At 40.5% G+C, this 22359-nt stretch overlaps 1 protein-coding gene across 2 annotated transcripts in view; it reads left to right on the top strand.

Moving 5' to 3' along the window:
• Positions 1-22359, top strand: part of PDE4D (phosphodiesterase 4D) — a 648147-nt gene that overhangs the window by 84596 nt on the left and 541192 nt on the right. For both annotated transcript variants that reach the window (XM_069776687.1, XM_069776692.1), the window contains exon 2: positions 2473-2600. In XM_069776687.1, coding sequence (XP_069632788.1) covers positions 2559-2600 — 42 coding nt within the window. In that variant the 5' untranslated portion in view covers positions 2473-2558. The remainder of the gene's footprint in view (positions 1-2472; positions 2601-22359) is intronic.

Genomic DNA, 22359 nt, shown 5'->3' with positions numbered 1-22359 from the left:
TATATATATTCAAATATGTTAGATATAGAGTATGAGTATTATATGAATAATTTATAATAAGATAGTTTACTAGGAATGCGAATTCTCTTAGGAAAAGCCTATAACAATATCCCAGAAATTGATTAAGATCTTGTGGCTTTCTTTCAATGCAGTCTCCACTACTCGCCTCCTATGTGCTCCTAAATGTAGTGATGTGATTCTTAGGTTTCTTACATGAAGACTCTATCACCTATGTGCAGAAAAATATGCATATTGCCTTTGCTTCTTTTAGTGGATTCCAGGGAACACTGGAGTAAGATCTTTATCTTTCCATGCGCTCTCTTTAGATATTCAATCAGTCCCAACATTTTTTCTATCCAGTTTCCACAGCATGGACATGAATTTCTGTCCAGGGCCTTCACAACCGGTGTACCCTTGGTTGGCAAATCTCCACTGGTAGCCAGGATAGGTGTTGATGGCAATGGAGGAAATTGAGCCATGGCTCCTGGGAGTGAGGATTCCTCCCCCTCCTCACTCTCTGCCTCCACTGAGCATGGGCTGATGGTAATGTCCATGTGACCCAGAGAGGTAGGCACCTCATACATCTCTGGCAGCCAGGCCAAACTGTCATTCTGGGTGGAAGGATCAATCCATCAGTCTCTGAGTCAGTAAACTCCAGTCCACTCAAATCAATTTCCTCTTCCACCAGTCTCTTGTGGTCTCTGATGTTTCTGACGACCACTTCATCTCGCAAGTCCAACGGACTTGTTTGTGTGGCCACCAAGACAAATGTAATCCACAACGGCCGACCCATATTGTCAATTACAATATGAGGGTATACATAAGCCAGACAGCACTACCCTCAAGAACTTCCAGACCAGGCCCAACTACATACCTGTGGGCACGGGCTCTGGGCAAATGTACAAAATCAATGCCAGAATTTGTTTCACCTTTGTAAATAACTATTGACTGGTCAGTGAAGCCACTTGATAGGGAGGAAGCAACTATAACTCCATCACACTGGGGCAGAGGGTAACTTGGTTACCCTGAAGGGCATCCAGCAGGACCATGAGAAGGTGTAGCCTCTGCAGCTCTGATTGCAAAACTGTCAACAACAATATTAGTATATAAGATATCAAAATACGAAAAAAATTAGCTGTTTCCTCAACAGTTGGCTTTGCTTCTCTGTTACTGGATGTTGCCTATAAATAATTAAATACATAAATAATCAACACATATTTATTATTTATCTGAACGATGTGGCAAAGTTTTAAACAAATCAAAAGATCAAGTAGCGTGCTGAAGACTTGCTCATGCATTGAGATGAGTGGGGTTCTTAGGAGGGAAAACTAGACTTTTAGCTCTGTCACAGGTCATGATGTTCTCCTGTGGTGCAGGAAACTACACCTGTACATGTGTATAAGTGTGTGAATATATGTGGCTCTTAGTATCAAACTGATGTTTAAGAGTTCATTTTCTGGTTTGGCAGAGGCGGGCTTTGGAGGGTCTCAAAAACTTAGTCATTTTAAAACTGTACTTTATGCTAGCAAAACTATGCTTGTGTGAATGATGCCTAACCTAGGAAAATATTTCTTGTACCCATACAAGTTGTATCAGTGATGTGTCTGCCCATGGGGGAAATAAGCCATATCTGTAATTTTTCCTGCTATGATTAGTTATATACTAGGAGATTTTACTAGAACAGCTCTGTTGGTCAGAAATTGCACTTTACCTCACCTTTGGCTGACAGAGCTAAGGAAAAAAAATGTGTGCAGAGATGTAGGTGACCCAAATGAGAATATAAATCTTTCAGCTGCCTGATTCTGGAGCATATGAATTTCCCTTTAACTCTGCTCTTCCTTGATTACTGCTATGCACTTACCCAGAGGCTGATGAATGCTGCTTTTCAAAGCTGCCATGCTGTGCTATCATCAGTTGCTAGCGCTTTTGCTTAGTTATTATTTTAATACAAAGACCAATTTGTCAAACTCTGACAACTGTATGAAAGTACCCAACTGCTGGTTTAAGCATCCTTGGCACCTGGACTTGAAAATTACTCTAGCTGACCTTCTTCCCCTAAATTCAGTATAAGTCTGCTGGTCTGAATAGTATATAAGTTAACAGATTCCCTCAGGTTGAGAAACTGGCTAAAAATACCCAATAAGGTTTATTTCATTACTGCAGACAATAACGCAGATACCTAGTTAAATACCTGTAGCAAAAAGCCCTGCCTCAGAAGTCTGTAACCTTCCTTAATTGTTTGTGTTGGCATGCATTTTTTATTGACTGGAAAGAATTCACTGTTCATGGATATGCTTGTTGTGTGGTTCAGGGTAACTGTATGTGTTGAATGATTTAGTGATACATGAAACATCTGCTCTACTGGATCTTAGAATGTTTGCAATTTTTATACACTGAAGCAATGGCTTATGCCTGGCTGTTGTACAACTTGCAAGACCTTGATGCTAACGAGATAAATTAATTTCCTTCCAGTATAACAGCTGGTGTTTGGATGGTCAAGGGATAAAACCTCTCCTTTGAAACTTGCAGAACTCTTCTGATTTAGTCATAGAGTCACCATGAACAAGAATACCTGTGGTCTACATGGGACGAGCAAAAGTGTGAGTAGAAGGTTTTCTTTTCCTTGCTTCTATTTTTATTATCAGTATTCTTCCATACTACTTATGTGTTGTAGTAGCCTTTCAAATACCACTTTCTGAGTACAATAGCAACTGTGTTAAAATCTTTGTTACTTGTACCCTATTGTAACTGTAACCTAAATGAATATGTATGTGTGAGTTGCACACACAGAGATAAGATTATTGAATAGTACTAGGTTTTTGAGTGATTTTTTGTAATTGAGACATTCATTTTTCAGTGTGTATTTTACAGTTATTAAAAATGAGTTTTTTCTTGAGCATTCATTGAAATGTAACGTTACTTATTATCTACAATGTACTTAGTCATAAATGTATGCCCCTGCATAATGCATTGTTGAAATGTTGGCTGTGTAATGTTTCAGGAAACCAGTGTGAAAATATATGCATAGATTTGGATGAGGCTTAATTTTATTTGTTTTCTGGTCTTTGTGGTGTTTTTTTGTCCTATATGTATATGTTTCCCAGTATCCAAGAGTATTACTGAAACAGAAAAGTTTGGATGCTGCTGTAGCCTTTTCTGTCTTCCAGATTCTCATGGAACAACATTAATGTGTGGTATTAGATACCAATGGCTCTGCCTTACAGGCACAGATAAGAACTGAATGTTCCTTTCTAATATGCTACTGCTATGTTTAAGCTTTTGAATATGCCTCTTCTAATAGAAAAGGACACTTTATTTAAGTTCTTTGATAAGTGGTAAGGAAAGAAAAGTTCTAGTGTGCATCTACAAGGACACTGCATCTACAAGGACAGATAATACAGTTATATTTCCTTGTTTTCTGAGGGGCTCTCAGCTTGTATGTAAACAGAGTTCACTTGAGAAATATTCCAAATCAGTCTGGATCCAGATTATTTTAACTTTCCATGGGTATCTTCCACCTTGCCCTGTAATGATACTGGGACTGCTGTCTCTGCTTTATTGCCAATAATGCCTTGATGTGTCTGCTTCCTTCTCCCCTTTGCTGCTTCAGTTTTCTAATCCAACACAGTTGGTTGTTGGACCAAGAGGATGAGCTTAGTTGACTTTATCCCAAATTATTCAAGTTTCTTCCTGTTGTCTTAGGTGTGGAAAGGCAGTACAGACATCTCTGACCAGGCCTGGTGTGGAGCTTCCTGAATCTGGCAGGCTGTATCTACTTGAGCTCCTGGGTGTTGGGAGCTCTTGCTCTTTTGGGCTTATTCTTAAGAATTTCTTTTTCTAAGAAGAGTTCTCTCTATGTAGATAACATTTTCTTTCTTGTAATTTTACTGTACATGCTATCAGCATATGTATGTAGAGCCATAGGGGGAAAGGGACAGAAGTATGCTAAATTCATCATGGTGCTACGGTTTGATATATGGATCAAATACACAGCCTGATAATGTCTCAACAAACTGAAGACAGGTATTCAGAGTGCTTAATGAAGCTTCACTGTTGCTGTTGTCTGACCTGCTGAGGAATTATGTGAAGCATGAGGCTGCCCATAGAATTTTTAAAAGACTACAAAGCATAAAATTTTAATGTTAGATGATCTAATGAGATTTGGCCAATGTGGGGGGAAAGATCAGCATTGTTTCAGTTTAAGTTAACTGAATGATTTTTTGTCAAATCTATTCATCTTTATTAATTCAAAGTATCTTCATATTTTAGTAAAAACATCCTAGTATATATTTTGTGAAATTAAGTTCCAAAAGTTCAATAAACATATTGAACATGTTGGGCGCTGAATGAGAATTCTTTAACCAATGAAATAAACTTCATTATTTTTACTGTTAAGTCCTAGGACATCTTGCTGTGTGAACTTAATCATAACCACCTGCAGCTATTTTTCTTTAAACTGGGTATATAAAATATTTCCTACTGTTTGTTTGCTGTTTTCAAGTTGCAAAATATGTAATCCCTAGAAATTATTTTAAGCCATGTGGTAGTATGCTCTTTAAATAATTCCTGGACTACTGCATGTAGGGGAATAATGGCACTACTTGAACAAAAGTGACTTTGGAGAAATGTCTCATTACACTTGTTGAGTACAGCCAAACGTTTCATATCATATGATGGTGACATCAAATCTTCCATCTTCCTACATGTCTGTCAATTTGAATTTGCATTGTCAAAGTTATCCATGGTCTGCCAGACCAGGCATTTAATCAAAAGACCACCTAATCAATATGTAAAAATGTCACCAGTGAACTGAATAATCTTAAAAAGAAAAGTGGAATACGGCTTTTATTTTTATGTCATGGGATGTTGTCACATAGCTTTCAAAGAGGTTTTTATGTTTCTAGGATGCATGGCAAATGGAGTCTTGATTCAGTGGTTTCAAATGTCACTGAACATAATTTAATATAGAAGATGAACCTGCAGATATGTGCAAACATTTGTTTTTTTCACCAAATGTATATCCAACTGTGTATCATGAACTAGTTGAAGCTTACCTTAACAGTGTAGAATAATAGAAACTTCAGATAGAAAAGACATTTTTAATTTTCCATTTTTTTCTGACAATATGACGTCTAGTAGTGTTTTAAAAAAATCATTTGCAAGTGATCTTATCATTGAAAATATGTTGTTAATATTTATTTTTATTCTTCCTCTAATAGATTTTTATTCCATTGCTTGTACTTCATGTCCTCAGACAGCACAATATGTATAATCCTGCTAGTCCTCCACCCTCTCCCTGGCTGGTTTGTACAGTATTGCTATTCATTCTTCTTTTGGTAGTTTATGGAGTTGCATTTAAGTTTGTTTTGTAATAAGGGTTTATATAATAGTCTGCTATTTCTTTCACTCTTGCTCACAGTATTCAGTGAGGATGTCTGCATTTTTGTCCTTTCTGTCTATGTGTACTATTTGTCTAGCCCCTCTCAGTCAGTTTTCTTAGGTAGCTTTTTGTTTGTTTAAACGGTTTCCTCATAAATAAATTCCTCCTTTCCTGAAATGCCTATTTTTCTGGTGTCTTGAACTGCTTAGAATATTCTAGGTGATTTATTGCTTTAACTTCCATGAGTTACCATCTGGTACTTCTGAAAATACAGCTAAATGTTGTTCTTTCCCTCCCTCCTTCCCTCTAATTTGGTTTTCTCCCCACTGCTTACAAAGTTACTTCTAGGATGGTATAGGGGTTTTAGTTAGTACTGATCTGCTATGGAAAGAGACTTTTAAAAATATTTTTATAATAAAACACTGAACTTCATTATTTGTGTTTTAGAAGGGCTTCATATTATTTTCGTAACTGGATGAACAAGCCAATGTATTTCTACACACAGCTTTACAAATTTCAACCTAATTTGTTCTTTATCAAAACCCATGATGAAATACATTAGTAATTGGTATTTTTAAAATCAAACTTTCAGCCTATCTTTAGTTAAATTAGCACAGCTTTACTGGTGATTAATACACGATCAATAGTAAATAACTTTTCAATAGAATATTATAAAAACTAGATTTCTATGGGAGTATATTGGAGGCATATTTGGTCAGCTAAAGGAAGTAAGATTCTACTTTCAGGTGATGAGAGTGCTAGTATATGTGGGGAAAAGAATGAAGTCTGAATGTTGCACTGTGTGGGTGTTCATCTTGGAACATTGTGTCAGAAGTGAGCCAACTCTTGTGAAATCAGAAAGTAGTTATATTGCAAGAAAATGAACCAACCAAGAGGATATGTTTAGCAACTGGGCCTGCTTAAACTGTGTAATTTCAACAGCTTCCACAGCAACAAAAAAAAGGAACAGGGGGCAGGAAACAAAATTAGAGCTTCAACAGTATTTGGTCAGCCTTTTAGCTTAAGAATATCTGTAAAAACCTAGAAGTGTGAGACTGTTTTGAATTCATAAATGTATTACATGTAAAAGGTGTATTTTCAACAACTGTAATTTCTGGATAAACAACAGATCACTAGTAGGAGACAAAATGGCTGTCTCATTCTATGATCAAAACTTTAAAAGCAAAGTTGTGACTACTGATGGGATCAGAAGATGCTGGACCTCAAAAGGGACTGCTCAGAGAGATTGGAATAAAGCTTCTGAGAGCTTAGCTGCATGAAGAAGTTGCGGGGGGAGTGAGGGGTGGGGGGTGGAACTCATGCGAATGCAAAGCAGACTTGGAGCACCCATAGAGATGAAATGCAGAGGAAGGTGGAGAGCTATTTGCAAACAACTGACTCACTCAGATGTTTTCATCCAAAGTACTTAAGCCTAGATTGTCATAACCTTTGCTTATGATGGGGGGGAGTGAAGAGGAAGTTAAAGACTTCCTTTATTCCTATGCTCATTTCTGCTTAGATTATGACTCACAAAGACGACAAGAGCCAGGGGCTCTTTGTCCACCACTCCTTCTGTAAGCAAATGGTCAGGGAGAGGGAATGTCAACGAGTCTGTCCCAGCCAAACCCAGTACACTCCTCTGCTCACCAGCTAGAATAGCTATTCAGCAATAGGGGAAGATACTCTACATCAAAGAGTAGAGTGATGTAGTTCTCCACAGAAAGTGTGAAGGAATTGCAAGTAGGTTCAGTTCCAGGTCCTTTTCTGTCACAATGCAGTTCTGTCAGACAGCAGTCCTTGCTTCAGGTCAGTAGTTCTAAGTAACCAATACATCAACAGAAATGGGAGAAGCTTGCAGTGTTCCAGAAGCATTTTTCATAATAAATTTGCATTGCTTCCAAATAAATTGATTTTTCTTTCATTGCCAGTGGTTAGGACCATTTGTTAGCTTATAGAAGGATATTTAGAGTGAGATTGCTTGGACTAACCATTCTTTGTTAAAGGGAAGCAGTTACATTATGTATTCTTTGCCTTCTTCCACCCCTCCATCTGTAATACAGCCTTTGCAAAGGAAACAAGGGAGAGAAAAGGCAGAGGTGGGACATTGCTAAAGGGAAAATTGAAGCCCATTCAGTAGTGCTACTTTTCCCTTAATGTCAGTTACTGTTGTTGCCTGGCAGAACAGACATTTTAAGCAGCAAGTTCCCTTAAGCAAAGCAGCAGCTGATGCATAGGAAATGCCTGAAGAGAGAGTAAGTAACGTGTGGAGCAACTTTAACCCTTACTGCGTGTTTTCTAACATTCTTTCTACAGAAGTTAGTAACTTATGTCTATGGTGAGAGTCCAATCTGATAAAGAATAGCTGGATTTGACCTCTAATAAGTGAATTCCTTTAATAGTCAATTACTATTCATTAAATTGTTTTGGATTAATTTACTGTATTCGCATGTATACATTTGACTATCCAATTTTAACTGTGGAATTATCTTTTGGAGAGAGAGAAAGGGTTATATAGCAGGAAGATACTGGTGTATTTCTGACAAAGCAATTGCAAATGTGTTCCTTTCCTCCCACTCATTCTGGATTTCTTCCTTTCTGTCTTCCACCCTGTCCAGCCTTTCATGGATGTTCCGACTGATGTTTCCAGCCATCCTAGTCTGATCAGATCTCAAAATCTGTTCTCCATGTTTTTCTTCATCCTGCCTCTGATGTTTCTGAGATTAATGCACATGCTTTTGTCATCATTCTCTTTTTTTCATGACTCATCTCCTGGTTCAGCTCCTGCCTACCTTCTTAACTAAGTTCCAGCCTTTTTGAAGCAAGTCTAACGTCCTTATCTCAGACTTGGCCAGTACTTAGAAGTTTGTGACTTATAACTGCACCATTTTGGAACATGAAAATACTCCTACCTGTATGCTAACAGACATAACGAACATAACCTGTAATTCAAATGTCATCCATAATTATGCAGATTTTAAAATAATCTGTGGGCCAATAATATTTATTTAGTTTAAATTACATCAACAGAAGAATTCTCTTCATGGTTTGAATGGGCCTGACAGAAAATTATACAGCTCAGCTACACTAGCAAACCCTTGAAGTGTAGCTGAGTGTTTATGTTTTGGAGTTCTTGCACATTTGTGTCACTGGCATCCTCTGTCCCAGTTCTTCCTGTCTCCAGGGATAATTGTCTACATGTGAGGCTGTATCTTCCTAGCAATACAGATTACTTTTATACTTCTGAATCTTTCCACCCAGTGCTGGAATTCAGGCCATTTTTGAGGGGCACTGTGGATCATTCAGGCCCTGTTTCATGGGAAGGTCTGGGATGTCTCAGCTATTTGTATCAGAATTACACCTACTTCTGTGTTTTACTGCTTACTAATTGCCCCAAAAGAGTTCTTGTTCTCTGAAACCAGCTCTGCCTCTCTGTTTTTTCTGTTTGAGGGAAACTGCTCTCACCTTTGTAATCATTTACTGCAGTGGTGAAAATAAAATTAAATTAACCTGAAGGTCCCACTCAATGACTGTAAGAGAATACACTTACCTTTAAGAGTGTAAACTTAACCAAAAAAACAGATGAAAGGGTTAGGAAAGGACAGGAAACAGTAAATAGATAACTGCAATAACTAAGGGAAGAAAAACTAGAAAGATCAGGACTTTACACATTGCACTTCACACTGAAGAAGGCTGGTGGTCAGGGCATGAAAAAAAGCATGAAGGTGGTGGATAATGTAATTAAAGCATAGTAGCATTAGAGATTCAGACAACATGGTCTCTCCCTATTTTTCTTTCCCACTTATTTATTACTGTATATTTCTTATCCATGACTCAGTTTCTCCACACTGTTTTCTCTTTTTTAAATATGAAGGTTGTCTTTCAGGCTCTTCAGTTGACTATTGCATCTTTTGATTCCTTCTTTCAGACCCAATTTTGAAATGGTGCCTAGGAGAAGGCTGACTGATGCTGATAAAGTGAGGGACACATAAGGGGAATGAACATGTGACTGATGCACAGTATATATTGAGGGAAATGCAATATTGTGTAATTCCTTTCCTAAAGTACATTCTTTTCCTACTTATCTTTCACTCGTCATTTTAAATTGCAGGTTGTTATGGTCAATATGTGTGGATTGTCCAGCTCATAGTTCACAAACAAGTTTCACCATGTCTAAGTGCACACAGGCGACTCATGGCGGGTTACAAAAGTGACCCAGCCTTGGATTGCCTTGAGGCCCTGTCTCTCTGCAGAGACAACTCATGGGGAGCTGTGTAGACAGCTTAGCCCTGGGTTGTCTGATAAACCCTAAACTAAATAGGGTGGTGGCTGTGCCATTCAAAGAAACAAAACCTGAATTGAGCCTTGAAATCCCTTAACAAGTAGTATGCCCTGACTCTCAATCCAACCACTATTCAGTTGCCTGAGCAAGCAAGGTAAAAAAAAGGGTTTCAGCTTCAGTTTCAAATGACAACCTTGTGTATTCAAACAATCACAGACCAACAAAGGAAAGATAAGGGGAAACTCCATTCAGATATACATAATCCATTTAGGCATATATCATAATCCACTCAGACATAGTCATACACACCATTCTACAAGTCAGGGGATAAAACCACTAAGATTCAGGCTGGAAATGGGGGAGTCACTTCTCCAACTATACAGTTGGCTTGTGAAGGAAACCCTTCCCACCCTTGATTGGGATGCTGGTCGGGGTAACTTCCCTGGGATTGAAAGCCCTTACCTGGAGGGGTAGGTGAATGTTGTTTATGCTTTAAGTTTGTAAACACGTGTGTGCTTGTTGTTGTCTGTGCATCGCTTGTGGTTTTAATAATGTTCTACTCTTGCCTTAAAAAATTGCAATAGTGCATTCTTCCATTGTATCTGTAAAACCTGCAGTAGTGGCGTGTTAAGTCTGTAAGTGAAGTTCAAATAAATCATTTTCTTGAACCTTGCAGTTAGGTCTGTGAGTGAAGTTCAAGTCGTTTGCTTGAACCTTGCAGTTAAGTCTGTGAGTGAAGTTCAAGTCGCTTGCTTGAACCTTGCAGTTAAGTCCTTTTCCGTCATATTACAATATCTCTGTGTCTGTCAGAGTGCCTGCAATGGCTAAACCAACTAGTTCTCTAGCATGATAAAGTTCTTGGCATACTAGCAATATAAATATCAAACAGTTTTAATAGAAATATACAAATGTCACCCATTTGGAAGTACGATAGATATAAATGCTAAGAGTACTGAAGAGTAGTAAGAAGCAGTTACATGGAGGATGTTTGTAGCAGAACAAATATTGTAGTCACTGGCAAAATAATTTGCTAGATATTTTTGTGGAAAATGGAAATGGTTTCATACATATTGTTATAGAAAAACACAGATAATTCCCTGGCAAGGATTAATCTTCTTTGGTGTTGTGGTTTAAGCCCAGCTGGCAACAAAGCACCATAAGACCACTCGCTCACTCCTTCCCCCAATGCCCAGTGGGATGGGGAGGAGAATCAGAAAGGAGAAAGGAAAAAAAAAAAAAAAGAAAGTAGAACCTTGTGGGTTGAGATAAGGACAGTTTACTGGGACAACACAAGGAGAGAAGTTACAATAATAATACTAATAAAAGAATACATAAAACGAGTGATGCACAGTGCAATTGCTCACCACCTGCAACCTGCCTCTCTGCCACTTCCCCTGCTGTGATACCACCTCCACCCCACAGCCTGCTCCCCAGTTATATACTGAGCATGATGTCACATGGTATGGAATACCCCCTTGGCTAGTTTGGGTCAGCTGTCCTGGCTGTGCCCCCTCCCAGGTTCCTGTGAAAATTAACTTTATCCCAACCGAACCCAGGACATTATCCACCCCTTATTCTATACCATCTACATCATGCCCAGATCCTACACTTTCAAATTAATCACCACCACTTTCCCTGTCTTTGACATATGTATGTATGTATATATATATATATGTATATATGTATATATACACCCACCCACAGAAATATCATTCCCATAGTCTATGGGCCATCTCTCTAATGTGTCTGTTCATTTTATTTAATCCATGACTTTGGGGCTCCATCTGTCATAATAGTCCTTTAGGGTAGGAGAGGTGGTGTGTGGTGTTGCACTGTTGCATGCTGCCTCCAGAACCTGCGGCTGGTGTATTTGGCGCAAGCCATACCCACGGTTTGTGGGTTGAAGATATCGATCTTGAGGAAGTCTCTGGGCACCAGTTCATGTTCCATCACTGCTGCACTTCACTTGGTTTCAAAGCCCATCCTTCAGTCATTTGGGTAATTCTTACTTTAATACTGTTATACAGCATATAGCCACTATAGATGTAATGACATACAGTGGCAGGGTTATTTAGCAATTAACATAATACAGTCTAATTCACTGGCTATTCTCTCCCAAAATCAAATCTCCTTGAGGTACAATTTGGACTTCCCTTCCTTCCACATCACCCACCAAGTGCACCCAGGTCCTTGAGCAAAAGCAATCCCACGGATGGGTTTGTGTTTGCCCAAGGCAGGACTAACCCAGACTGTCTTCCCTTACATATTCTTCATGTGTACTACAGGGACTTTATCTCCTTCTACAGTATGTGGAAATTTTGTTTGGGCAGGGTCAGCCGATTGGCAGATCCTCTAGTATTAACTAACCAGGTGGTTTTTGCTAAATGTGTGTCCCAATGTTTGACGGTTCCACCCCTATTGCTCTCGGTATATTTTTTAGCAGTCCATTGTATTGTTTGATTTTCTCAGAAGGTGGTGCATGATAGGCAATGTGACACACCCACTCAGTGCCTGCTGCTCTTTGGCCCAGGTGTCTATGAGGTTCTTTCAGAAATGAGTCCCATTGTCTGACTCAATTCTTTCTGGGGTGCCGTGTTGCCATAAGACTTGCTTTTCATGGCCCAGGATAGTGTTCTGGGCAGTGGCATGGGGCATGAGATATGTTTCCAGCCATCCAGTGGTTTTTTCCACCATTGTAAGCACATGGCACTTGCCTGGGTGGGTTTGTGGGAGTGTGATATAGTCAATCTGCCAGGCCTCCCCATATTTATATTTCAGCCATCACCCTCCATACCACAAGGGCTTTAACCACTTGGATTGCTTAATTGCAGCACATTTCACATTGATGGATAACCTGTGCGGTGGTGTCCATGGTCAAGTCCACCCCTTGATCACAAGCCCATCTATATGTTGCATCTCTTCCTTAATGGCCTGAGGTATCATGGGCCCACTGAGCTATAAATAATTCACCCTTATATTGCCAGTCCAGGTCCACTGCGCCACTTCAATCTTAGCAGCCTGATCCACCTGCTGGTTGTTTTGATGTTTTTCAGTGGCCCGACTTGGGTATGTGAGTATCTATGTGAAGTACTTTTACAATCAGATTCTCTAGCCAGGCAGCAGTATCTTGCCACAATGGAGCAGCCCAGATGCGTTTGCCTCTACGCTGTCAGTTGCTCTGCTTCCATTGCTGTAACCACCCCCACAGGGCATTTGCCACCATCCATGAGTCAGTATAGAGACAGAGCACTGGCCATTTTTCTCTTGCAGCAATATCTAAAGCCAGCTAGATAGCTTTCACTTCCGCAGATTGGCTCAATTCACCTCTCTTTCAGTGGTTTCTGTGACTTGTCATATAGGACTCCATACAGCAGCCTTCCACCTCTGATGCTTTCCCACAGTGCGACAGGACCCATCAGTAAACAGGGCATATCGCCTCTCATTTTCTGACAGTTTTTATACAGCAGGGTCTCTTCAGCACATGCCACTTCCTCCTCTGGCGATATTCAGAAATCTTTGCCTTCTGGCCAGTCCATGATCACTTCTAAAATTCCTGTGTGAGCTCGCTGTGTGATCAGTGCAACCCATTTACTCCATGTGGCATCAGTTGCATGATGTATAGAGGAGACCCTCCCTTTAAACATCCAGCCCAGCACTTGCAGTCAGGGTGCTAAGAGGAGCTGTGTGTCAGTACCAACCACTTCTGAGGCAGCTCGAACTCCTTCATGTGCTGCCAATATCTCTTTTTCAGTTGGAGTATAGCGAGCCTCGGATCCTCAATATCCTTGACTCCAAAACCCCAGGGGTGGGCCTTGGGTCTCCCCAGGTGCTTCTGCCAGAGTCTCCAGGTTGGGCCATTCTCCCTGGCTGTGGTATAGAGCACATTTTTAATATCTCCTCCTGCCCAAACTGGCCCAAGGGCTACTGCAGGAACAATCGCCCGCTTAATTTGTTTAAAGGCTTGTCATTGTTCGGGACTGTTGTGGTTTAACCCCAGTCAGCAACTAAGCACCACGAAGCCGCTTACTCACTCCCCCCCCTCCCCCCAAGTAGGATGGGGGAGAAAATTGGGAAAAGAAGTAAAATTCATGGGTTGAGATAAGAATGGTTTAATAGAACAGAAAAGAAGAAATTAATAATGCTAATGATAACACTAATAAAATGACAACAGCAATTATAAAAGGATTGGAATATACAAATGATGCATAGTGCAATTTCTCACCTCCCACTGATGCCCAATTAGTCCCCAAGTGGTGATCCCCTGTCCCCACTCCCCCCAGTTCATATATTAGATGTGACATCCCATGGTATGGAATACGCCACTGGCCAGTTTGGGTCAGCTGCCCTGGCTGTGTCCTGTGCCAACTTCTTGTGCCCCTCCAGCTTTCTCGCTGGCTGGGCATGAGAAGCTGAAAAATCCTTGACTTTAGACTAAACGCTACTTAGCAACAACTGAAAACTTCAGTGTTATCAACATTCTTCGCATACTGAACTCAAAACATACCACTGTACCAGCTACTAGGAAGACAGTTAACTCTATCCCAGCTGAAACCAGGACAGGAGCCCCATTTGAAATCATTTTTCTTCCAGGTCACTTGACAGGGAGGGCTTACAATCACACTGTAATTTGGAATATGCATTCTCCAGACCCCCAAAATACCTAAGAAGGCCTGTGTTTCCTTTTTATTAGTCACTGGAGACATAGCTGCTATTTTGTTGATCACATCCATCTGGATCTGACAATGTCCATCTTGCCATTTTATTCCTAAAAACTGGGTCTCCTTTGTTTTAGGCCCTTTGTTTTACAGCAAAACTGGCCCTCAGAAGGATTTGGATTATTTTCTTCCATTTCTCAAAAACTTCTTCTTCTGTGTTGCCCCATACGATGATGTCATCAATGTACTGCAGGTGTTCTGCAACTTCACCCTTCTCCAGTGCAGCCTGGATCACTCCATGGCAAATGGTGGAGCTGTGTTTCCACCCGCAGGGCAGTCAATTCCAGGTGTACTGGATGCCCCTCCAAGTGAAAGCAAACTGTGGCCTGCACTCCGCTGCCGAAGGGATCGAGAAAAACACATTAGCAGTGTCAGCTGTGGCGTACCACTTGGCTGCCTTTGATTCCAGTTCGTATTGAAGTTCTAACATATCTGGCATGCTCGGCAGTGGTGTGACTTCATTCAGGCCACAATAGTCAGCTGTTAGTCTCCACTCTCCATTAGATTTGGCCTAGTTTAGATTAGATTAGATTGATTAATCTCTCCATTAATATGGCCTCCACTGGCCATATTAAAGTCCCACACTTGGACTATTAAAGGGTGAGCGAGGTTTTCTGATCACTCCTTGGCTCTCCAGTTAACAAATTGGCTTATGGGTGGCAATCAGGGAGTCTCAGTTCATGCAGTATTGCCGCTGGTGCACTGTTGTGGTAGCAATTGGTGCCTGTTGTTCTTTAACCCTGAGCAGCCCCGCAACCAAAGGGTCTGAGGGTCTTCAGAGAGACTGGGCAAGGTGGACAGTTATTCAGTTTCCTCCATCTCTGATGCAGCTATACCATAGGCCCACCGGTACCCTTTTGGGTCCTTGAAATACCCTCTCCTGAGGTAGCCTATGCCGAGGATGCACAGGGCCTCTGCGCCAGTCACTATGAGGTGTTTATGCCACTCATTCCCAGTTAGACTCACTTCAGCTTCCAATACAGTTAGCTGCTGGGATCCCCCTGTCACTCCAGAAATAGAGATGGGTTCTGCCCCTTTATAGCTTGATGGCTTTAGGGTACATTGTGCACCAATGTCCACTAGAGCCGTATACTGCTGTGGGTCTGATGTGCCAGGCTATTGAATCCACAGCACCCAGTAGACCCAGTTGTCCCTTTCCTCCACCTGGCTGGAGGCAGCACCCCTGTAATCCTGGCCATAGTATTTGTTACTCACTTTTTGTAAACATGAATTGAAAGTCCCTTCAAGAGGATCAGAAATCAGATCAGCCCTTCTACTCTGTCTGGGGAACTGCCTGCTGGCAACTGGAGCAGCATTTTTCCAGGAGGAATCCTCTTTTCTGATTGCTTTTTCTCACAACTCATGTACCCGTGCATCTAGGGTCAAGGTAGGTTCTCCATCCCACTTCCTCATGTGGTTTCCATGGTCATGCAGGTAAAACCACAGGGTACCCCATCATGTGTACATTCTATCTCCTCTCTCCTGAGCAGAGAGGAACACTTACTCCTAATAGCTGAGATCCGGGCCTGCACAGGTGAGGAGAAGGATATATCCACTTTGAATTGCTGGAACTCCTGGGACAGTTCCTCTACAGCTGAGACACAGGCCTGTAGGGAGGAAGAGAAACTTCCTTCGTATTGCTGGAGTTGGACAGCCACTTCATCCACTGTTTGTCCATTGCCTTCTTTCCAGGACACTAGTGCCAGTGAGTTGGCATATGATGGTGGTGCACTTCGTAGAAACTTCTGCCACATGTGTTGTATGCATTGGACTTCCTCTGGATCTGTGGGTGACTACGCATTTTCCGGATTATTTATAAATCACCTCTAGCACGGCTAATTCCCTCAGGTACTGGATACCTCTCTCCATGGTGGTCCACTTGCCTAGGTGACATGTAACTTCTTCCTTGAAGGGGTATCTTTCCTTCACACCTGACAGAAGTCACCTTCAGGGGCTGAAGACTTAAGTCTTTTTCCCAATCGCCTTGTCAATGCCCCCTTCCCTAGGCAGGGATCCTAGCTGCCTGGCTTCCCTACCCTCTAGTTCCTAACTATTAGCCCCATTATCCCAACATCGGAGCAGCCAAGTAACAATGTGCTTGCCTGGATGGCGACCAAAATCCTTTTGCATATCGCTCAACTCAGGGATAGGGATCAGGTGATTATCTCAGGTTCTGCCTCTTCTTCCTGTTCTTCTGATGACCCAGGTTCCCCTTCATCCCTCACTAAGTGAACTGATTTCTTTTTGCATTTCTTCTTCTGTATAGGGGTGACTGATACAGGCACAGGTTGGTTTGCTGGTTCAGCTGCAGTGCCTGTCTCTGGGGTTTGAGCAGCTGCAGTGCCTGTTGCCGGGGTTTGAGTGGCCACAGTGCCTGTCACTGGGATTTGAGTAGCCGCAGTGCCTGTTTCCTGGTTTGGGGTAGCCACAGTGCCTGTTGCGTGGTTTGGGGTAGCCACAGTGCCTGTGGCCAGGGCTGGGGCAGCCACAGTGCCTGTTGGTCTGTTTTCCCTCCTTTCCACCTGAGGGTGCTGCATAATATCAAGCAGTGTTTGGTAGATATTGACCAAGACCCATCACAGTGCAGTAAGTTGTGCCTCTTTGGAACAGACACAGCATTTTCCTTTTAAATATGCTATCACTTTATCGGGGTCCTGTAGTTTTTTGGGATTGAAGCTCCAAACATTGGAGGTGAAAAGTTCTCTAGATACCTGCCCATATTCTCCCACATGCCATGCCACCCATGACAATCCAGCCTTGGGGCAGATCTCTGGGTGGTATTCTTAAGAAACGTTTTTATAGCCCTAAACAAGACCTGAAACACATTCAGGAGGCATAGCAATAGCAACATGCTGGCTTGCGCAACCCAAGGATATTAAAAATTCTTAAAGCTATTGTAATAAGCCTGAAGGAGAAAAGGGAGGTGAACGAATCGGAGAAGGTATCCACCCACAACTTCCCCCTAGATTTGGTGCGATTACCAACAAATTCCGATAGAAGGAGCCCGAGGTACGGGAATGACAACAATGCTACATACAACTACTGACTCAATCTCATGACCACTGATGTAATCATTTCATAAATCGGCATTACCCAGCATAGCAAAAAATCCCGATCCCTCTCCCAGAGGTGATAAACATCACCGCAGTGCATATAAGAACTTACATAATACCACCATGTGAACAAATGAACAAACATTGCGACCAGTATAACAAATCTGTTTTAACATGCTCTGGCCAGATTTGTCATTATCTCAACCCTTCTTGCCCCACGTTGGGAGCCAAAAAGGACTGTCGTGGTTTAAGCCCAGCTGACAGCAAAGCACCATGAGACCACTTGCTCACTCCTCCCCCCAGCCCCCAGTGGGATGGGGAGGAGAATCAGAAAGGAGAAAGGAAAAAAAAAAAAAAAAAGAAGGTAGAACCTTGTGGGTTGAGATAAGGACAGTTTACTGGGACAACACAAGGAGAGAAGTTACAATAATAATACTAATAAAAGAATACATAAAACGAGTGATGCACAGTGCAATTGCTCACCACCTGCCACTCTGCCACTTCCCCTGCTGTGATACCACCTCCACCCCGCAGCCTGCTCCCCAGTTATATACTGAGCATGATGTCACATGGTATGGAATACCCCCTTGGCTAGTTTGGGTCAGCTGTCCTGGCTGTGCCCCCTCCCAGGTTCCTGTGAAAATTAACTTTATCCCAACCAAACCAAGGGCATTTGGCCACTGACAGCAACAGGAGACATGAATAATTTGAAACAGAATGTGAGTAACAGTTGAGTACTATTAAAGTTTGAGTAGGCTGACAAGAGCACTAAATTTCAGAATTAAGACAGCCCCTGAACTCCTAGATTGTGCTCTTGTTATTGGAGTTTTACAATTTATATTGTGTTCCTTTAGCAGTGGCTTTCAGAAACAGCTGTGACTGTATGTGCAAAATGAGCTTTTTTTTCATGTATGCTATACACTTTTTTTCCTCATGACACTTGCTATATACGTCACCTTCTACCTGTGTATACATATATGTCTGCACACACAAATAAACAGCCTAGAAATGCAGAAAGCATATGCTGTGAATGTACATTAGGCAGCTTTAATGAAAAAAAAAAACAATGATCAGCTTTCCTTAAATGAATACATAATTCCATTCAGAAAAATTTCAAATATAGTCCTGAAAACAGCTAGTAGCAAACTTGTTTTTCTAGAAAATAATGCATTCAGAGTAACTTGAGTCTGGTTACCTTACATAGCATCTCACATGGAACAATGCAAACTTTCATCCTGCCAGCCTATGAACAGGGGAAGCTGCATGATCTGTAGTCCCTGGGCAGATGCTTCTGGTGGCTTGAGGTTGGGAAACATAGTAATATCCATCAAAGTCAGGTTCTTGCCTATTTCCTTCAGCATTGCAGCATCTGGGAAAATCTGGTTTGTCCATTATTTTTTTTTTTTCTCTCTCTCTCCTTTTTAACTTTGATATGATTTGGACAAAAATCCAGCTTCAAAAAAGGAAGAAAATGTCCAAGTTCTGGGGAAGTTCTGCTTTTCATTAAATTCCTTTAACAATTATAATTTGCAAACTGATTACTGGAATCTTTCTATCTTATCTGTATTGAATAAATACTAATTTACCCAGTAACAATTCTTTAGAGCTAAATCAAGCTACCTGTGGATTTTAAAGCACTTGACAATATCATTCTCTTATTTCTGGTCTCAATGAAAAAGGGTTTTCATCAGGTTTCAGAGAACATGTCTTTTGATAGATCTTCAATACAATGTGAGAACACAGCTAACAGAAAGAGACAAGCAGCATTATCTTTAGCCAAGCCTGTGCAGCAAAAGACCTCTTAAGGTGCTGGTCTCTTCCTTCAGAGCTCGGCCTGGGTTGATGTAAATGTTTTGATTTTCAAAGTGGATCTAGGAGACAAACCATTTCCAAGTTTTTTGATTAAACTTTTGGGTTGGTTGTAGCTCATGCTTTCGAGATGGATCTTGAATAATATTCCCCAAACCCAAATGAGACCCTGTGAGGTGTTTGTTCCATGTCCCTGTACAGAGAGAGATCAGAGGGAACAAAATTGTGCAGTTTGTCCTTCTATATTCCACTTCTGTTATTTGTACTTTTCACATTTAAATACACAGAATAACCAGAAATTTTCCAGCTCCTCCCTTTGTCTCTTCATAGAACCAATTAAAATTGTCCCAGCCCACCATGCTTTCAGTAAGTCCTAACAAAAATAGCTTATTATTTTGATGCCTCCAAAAGACTGTTTGTGGGTTACCTGCCTCTGCCTTGTCATTCCACAGCTGGAAGAATAGAAGTGGCCTAAACTTGGTCTAGGGTTAGCACTCCTATCTCAGATCCTGCATTCTAGACAGCTATTTGTTTCTCAGACCTATCTGCTTTTCTTACTGCTCCATACTCTGCTTCTATTCTCATTTCCCCTTTATTTTTAAATTCAGGATACTCTACCAACAGACTCAATTACTAGTGACTTCGCCTTTTCTTTTTCAGAACAGAAAATAATGGAAGTTTTTAAAGTTGATGGAATTTCACTACGATATGTGGCCCTCCTGAATACCAGGCTTTCTTTGCTACAACTTTCGAGCTTTGCAGTTGCTCTAGGTTCCTAGCTGTTAGCTTGCACCTATGCTTTTCAGACTTGCTTATAGTTATTTCATGGTCCAACCTACTGGTTTAGAACATTATTTGGATCTCTCATAGGTTGTTAGACCAGTCATCTTCCTTTCCTATGTGAGATCCAGAAAGGTAATGAAAGTAATTATGCAATATCCAAAATAAACTGTTACAATGTGTAAACTGAGCCAGTGTCTGTTAGCTGTCTTACCAGATCATATAACATCATCTTAATCAAGGCATTTTGCTGTAAAATGTAATAATAAAAATAAAAATAAAATAAATAAAAAAATTAGGGCTCACCTGAAAAAGCCAATGCCGCAATATTAAAGTGACACTTAGGTAGCTTGCATGCTCTTAAATAAATGCAAACTACAACTGATTGTAATATGATTTTTAAAAATGAACTAACATACTCAATATTTTTGTCTAAGGGATTGAGAAAAACATCAATTTTTTAATGAGATGGGGGATACTTTTTTCAGTGTATATGCCATGTTTCTTCTGATAAATTTTGAATTACCATGTTTTGAGAAAACTGACTTCAAAACATAAGTGAACTGTGGAAAATACTTAGAGGCAATACTGCCCAATTTCTCCATTAGGTATATAAATAATTGAGTTTTCTACATATGAAGTTTGAAACTTAGACAAAGGCTATCACACTTTAGTCTACATACTTTTCACTGCATGTGCTTTATAAATAATGTCACTTAATAGCCAAATTCCATCTCTTACTGGGGCAGAACATTGCAGATCTTGATTTCCCAGCAGGAATCTATATCTACATTACATGACACATGCTGAGACCTAGATCTTACTAAGTAACAATAGTCTGAATGGCAATGTAAGAGCAAATGAACTAGTGTGGGAGGAGAAGACTTTGTACATGGATAGTGAGGAAAAATTGTAATCAAATTTTTATATATCTACAAGCCTCTACTTCTGGCCTCTTATTTGGTTGCTTTGCTTCAGGAAATAAAATGCTAGAAGTGTTCATGGTACCTTTAAAAACGTCATTCTGGGAACAATTTTTGACTGTTAGTATCTTCATAAGAAACCAGCTCAATGGCACAATCTAGAGAGTAAATGCTCAAGTCTCAAGGGTTTCACTATGCAGTTTTCAAAATACAGCAATCATCTCAGTTCAAATACTCTTATTTAATGATCCTCTCTTGATAGAGCAAATTAGGCTTTCTGTGTTCGTCTCTTAAAATGGCAGCTCCTCTGTCCCTGGAAGAGGTTGTTTTACGAAAGAAAAAATAGAAACTACATTGGAAAATGAGATGAGATAAAGCAGTGAATAATAAAGTTTTTTAGAGAATGTGTGGTTTTCTAGTAAGACCTGTATGAGGGGCTGTGGAGGGGACCATCACAAAACCAGCATGATGTTGTGGCTGTACTTGGATCTTTCTCCAAGTTTCTTCGCAGGCAGTTCTGGCATCTCACTCTACATATTATCTAGCAATTCACTCCTTTTGCATACAGAATCAGTTTAAAACACCAAATACCACCCTAAACTGGAGTCTAGAGACAGCTACAGTTTTCTTCTGGTGTCTATGCTGTTCCATTTCCCTTCCACACTCTGAATGTTTGCCTATTTTTCTTCAAACTACATTCTCCTCAGGGCAAAATATACTTTTAATACTTTAAATTCTGTGTTGCAAGGCTGAAAATTACTTTTGTATCAAATGAGTACCCACACTGTCATGGAGATTAGCAGGGTTCTCCTGAAGGAGAGGCACTACTTGCCATAAACTATTGAGCTGTAAGCATCAAACAACTGCTGTCTCATGTAAACTTTTATTACTCCTGGGTTTTTTTCTCTCCTGCATCATCATACAGTACTGTGTCTTACCTACCTTTAAGCAAAACTAAACTGGTGTAAAGGAAAGACAACAATGATACCTGTTACTTATCCATTTAATTACTCTTATAGTTCCGTCCTATGCCTTTTGGGATCACTTCAGACTGAAAGATCTCAGGTCATAAAATTATATAAAAATAACTGTCTTGAATTTCCTTTTTGTGTTTTTTCTTGATAGAATCAAAAGTTACTATGTTACTATCAAGACTGCAAAATTTGAAAAAAAATCACTATCTGGGTTGCTGGGTAATAGGAGCATATAGAAAATAATTGGAACACTGACAACTTTTGAGTAGGTTATAACAGCTTTGATAAACACTTCCATTGAAAGCGTTTCTTCATATTTTCAAAACTGTTCTCTGGTTTCATTGGTTGTGCAGTACCTTGTGTAATGATGCAGTCTCAGCTAACCATTTATATTTCCTTAATCAGGCACCGGATCAGAAGTCTGATCAAAACTGTTGCTATTTTAC

Source organism: Haliaeetus albicilla, chromosome Z, assembly GCF_947461875.1.
Source record: "Haliaeetus albicilla chromosome Z, bHalAlb1.1, whole genome shotgun sequence".
In the NCBI taxonomy this organism is placed as follows: domain Eukaryota; kingdom Metazoa; phylum Chordata; class Aves; order Accipitriformes; family Accipitridae; genus Haliaeetus; species Haliaeetus albicilla.
This window is presented reverse-complemented; position numbering and strand designations above follow the sequence as displayed.